The 3,693-nt window shown below is 45.0% G+C and overlaps 2 protein-coding genes across 2 annotated transcripts; both read right to left on the bottom strand.

The window, feature by feature from the left end:
• Window positions 1–551: 551 nt before the first annotated feature.
• Window positions 552–1,367, bottom strand: TEOVI_000005300 (NADH ubiquinone oxidoreductase subunit NDUFA12, putative; the record flags this gene model as incomplete). The annotated part of the gene is made up of 1 exon (XM_067220000.1): window positions 552–1,367. One exon carries the CDS (start codon window positions 1,365–1,367, stop codon window positions 552–554), a length of 816 nt encoding a protein of 271 aa, XP_067076101.1.
• A 462-nt stretch (window positions 1,368–1,829) lies between these two features.
• Window positions 1,830–2,921, bottom strand: TEOVI_000005200 (putative zinc finger protein; the record flags this gene model as incomplete). The annotated part of the gene is made up of 1 exon (XM_067219999.1): window positions 1,830–2,921. The coding sequence occupies one exon, from the start codon at window positions 2,919–2,921 to the stop codon at window positions 1,830–1,832; it is 1,092 nt and encodes a 363-aa protein (XP_067076100.1).
• Window positions 2,922–3,693: the final 772 nt, after the last annotated feature.

Genomic DNA, 3,693 nt, shown 5'->3' with positions numbered 1-3,693 from the left:
AAAAAAAAAACAGCTACAACCACTTTACGAAGGTTTCCTTTCCCCCCTCCCTTACCCCTTGGGGTTACTTCGTTACCTGATGAAGGAAAGGACTACCCACTGAACCAAAGCAAAGTTGTTCAGGTCAACACACGTGTAATAATTGTCTTGAGGTTTTCTTCTCAAGCACGTTTTTCCTCTCCCTTTTTTATTTTCTAGTCTGTCCTAACACTGTTCCGTCACATCGTTAACCTCCGCCATCCTTTCACATTCGTCACGCTCTCCCCTCACTACCCTCCCCCTCCCTCAAAAAAATAAAATAAAATAAGATAAAAACCTTCCGCCAAATAAATTAGCAAATCAACATGATTAAACATAAAAGGAGCTAACTAGATGAGAGAGAGAGAGAGAGTGAGCCAACAAACCCAAATAAACATCTAGGTAGTGAGAGTTGAAAAGAGATCAGTACTACTACTTAACAGCAGGATCACACACACACATACATATAGGTATATATATATGTATATGCGATAGTGTTCCAGCATTCTTTTTCTTTTGTTTCTTTCATTCTCTTAGTTTCTCCACTCATCGTGGTCGTTACCTTTGCTAGCCCGCCCGAACGCCCACTGTCCTCTGTAATACTCCTCCACCAGTTCATCTGGATAATCATGTACGCCACAGAAGGGCATATATTGCGGCATTCCCTTATTGATGACCCAACGGGAATAACCCGCCTCTTCCAACGCACGCCGTTCCGGGTTCACTAACAACCCCGGTGCAGATACCCACATAGGATCACGGGAGAACACCTCACCATTGTTAATAGGGGAAAACTCGTCATATTTGATATTAAACGGCAGGGGCATACCTAAGCGAGAGTTGTGTCCCCACTCACCTCTTGCCTTCACTTGAGCGGGCGTGTGGGCGGCATTTCCTTGCATCCATTTCATCCACATGGGTGAGGCGGTGTGTGGGGCTTGGCCTCTGAACCAGTGCGGATCAGCAGCTTCAACCATACGCACATGAAAGGAACCGGGGGAACGACGGGCTAGCCAATATTTGTTTCCGTTCTCATCCTTTCCAACAAATATCTTCTCATCTTTTCGTCTCCATGCTTCACCAATGTAGTAGTGGCGCCTAATAGTACCCTTCAACCCAAACATACGAAAGTCGTGCCACCACCACCGAAGTTTATTCCACCATAAGGAGTGTTTCCATGGCACGTCACTTTGGCGGTGGTGGTGTCTCGGAAACGGGTGACGGTCGTCGTGACAACTTGTGTAGATAAAATTTTTCGTACCGCATTTAGAGGATATGGCAGCCATCATACCGTATTTGGTGGCTGCAGGGTTGCGACCCAACGCACCATAGGTGAAGATACTACTCATCCCCTAGTATATAACTATATCAATAAACAGATAAATATTGCGTGGGAGTATATATATATATATATATATATATATGTGATATTGCACGTTCATCAAAGAATATTAGAAAAACAAAAGCGCAAACACGTTTTGAAACTATACAACGGATGCTATAACGTATTTTTAACCGTCCTTTTCATTAGGAAAGGGAAGTAGAACAAGTGCAGAAACAGCGTGCACGCTTATTCGAGGTATGATGCAAAAATAATCAATAAAAATGACGCATCTGCCAGACACATTCTGCTTACGTTATGGATGGAATTGCATCTCACAGGTGGTGTCGTAAAAAAAAAAAATTACCTAAACCCAAAAGCCCAGCGTGCCACACACCAGAATGAAAAAAGAGAAAAGAAAGACCGGAAAGTAATGCGTCAAATGAAACTGCCATGAATGCACTAGGAGTCGGATCTCTTGACAGAGCAATCAGTCCCGCGCACGCTTCCCTGAGCGGAGGGCTTCAACTAGCTTCCGTTCCTCTGTTGCTTCAACAACGTCTGGTACATCCAACGGCTCCTCGCATCCAGGACACAAAAGCGGAATTTCACTTGCATCCGCTCGACTAATTGCCTCCTCCACTCTTTCGTTCAAACATGTTTCACAGAAAAGAGCTCCACAGCACGGGGCTTTCATGGCATTTTTAACAATAACAGAATCCCAAGCACAGAGGAACTGCGGCTTTGCAGCGGCGTCACCACCTGCATCTGGAGTTTCCAACTTCTCAGAGTTTGGGCTATCGTTCCTGTTGTTGCCGCCTTCTGATGGGAAATCTGGTTTGACTCCATCCGCATCACTTGTTGTCACAATCCCAACGAAACTCGCATTGTCTAATTTCCTTTTCACTAACCTGCCATCCCTCGTTACAAACTTCGCCGCCGGGTCATCCATTGTGCACTCAACTAGCATTGTTTCTGGAATACCAGTTGGAAGTGAAAGTAACTTCACTCCTCTTACCCCCTTTGCCGCGGGGCAGTGTTGAATTAAGTGCCCTCTCTTGCCGCAGTTATGGCATATGTAACCTGGTGGCGGAGGGCGAAATGTGACCTCGCGACCCCCACCTCCCATAGCTGCGCTGCGGTTTCGCATCTGCCGCATTCGCCATGCCCCAACTTCATCAATGCCTGTTTCAACAGCAACAGCTTCACTAAGTTGCGCCAACCGCTCTTCCTCAGTGAGTGGCGTTGCCGTATCGCCATTTTTGTTTCCTGCCCGCACGGCAGCGTGACTCATGGCGCTAGAAAGATTCGAAGGTCCTACAGGTTCACGCTCGCGCTTTGGCGGCGGTCTTCCAGTTCCAACATGGCGAACCACTTCCACTACCGTGTATGCAGGGAGTTCATCATTGGGATGCAAGTAATCAGAACTGCCCGAGACGAATATGTCAATTTCATCAGGCGAGCCACTTAACTTCTCTGCGATTGCCTCCTTTATTTCCCGACACGAAATAACGCGATGGGGCACTTCGATAATGCCGACATGATTGCTGGATCGCAACTTGAAGGTAATAGTTGCTACCATGACGAAACCGCAATCTATTACTGCCAAAACAAATATTATCCCGCACGCAGAGGCGTGGATTGGAGAGAAACAATACTATCTGTTTGTCTTGATTAACACCAATTTTTAAAGTTTTACACAGCGTGACGCAACCGCTTGTAAATGAGATCAAAAGGTCAAGGTCAGATTGCTGTGCAATCAGAACCCCCTTTTATTTTTTACACTTTCCCACTGCCTTTCACTTCCTTTGTTTTGGCCCGGTAACAAAGGAACAGCACAAGTGCTTCCTCCTCTACCTTATCACACTAGTGGGAGTGAAATCAATAAGAAGAACCACAAACAGCAGTAATAGTATAAAGGAAGGGAAGGGAAAGGAAACAGGAACAGAACAAAAAGATAGATAATACAAACACAAACGCATATTACATACATAATCTCATCCAAAGTGAAAGAGAAACGAGAAACGAAAAATAAAACGCCCCACTGCTAACAACATTTTTAAAAAAAGAATGAAAAAGAAGGGTGGACGAAACCCCCTTTACTTACGTGAGCAGTAGGGACCATCATCATTTTGCAAAATTCATTCGCCCCTCACATGTTTCACTTTTACCTTTGTATGTGGTCGCGTCCAATTCCTCCCCCACCACGTGCTGAAGCACACAAATACACGAAAAGCATTTCCTTCTTCTACGTCTTTTTTTTCTTTTAAAAAACCTGACCTTATGTTTAATGCACAGCACCTTCAGCTCCCTCCCCTCTTTTTTTTTCCCATTAAGTGCTTCAATAATTATGT

Source organism: Trypanosoma equiperdum, assembly GCF_001457755.1.
Source record: "Trypanosoma equiperdum strain OVI genome assembly, contig: ctg_103, whole genome shotgun sequence".
In the NCBI taxonomy this organism is placed as follows: domain Eukaryota; phylum Euglenozoa; class Kinetoplastea; order Trypanosomatida; family Trypanosomatidae; genus Trypanosoma; species Trypanosoma equiperdum.
This window is presented reverse-complemented; position numbering and strand designations above follow the sequence as displayed.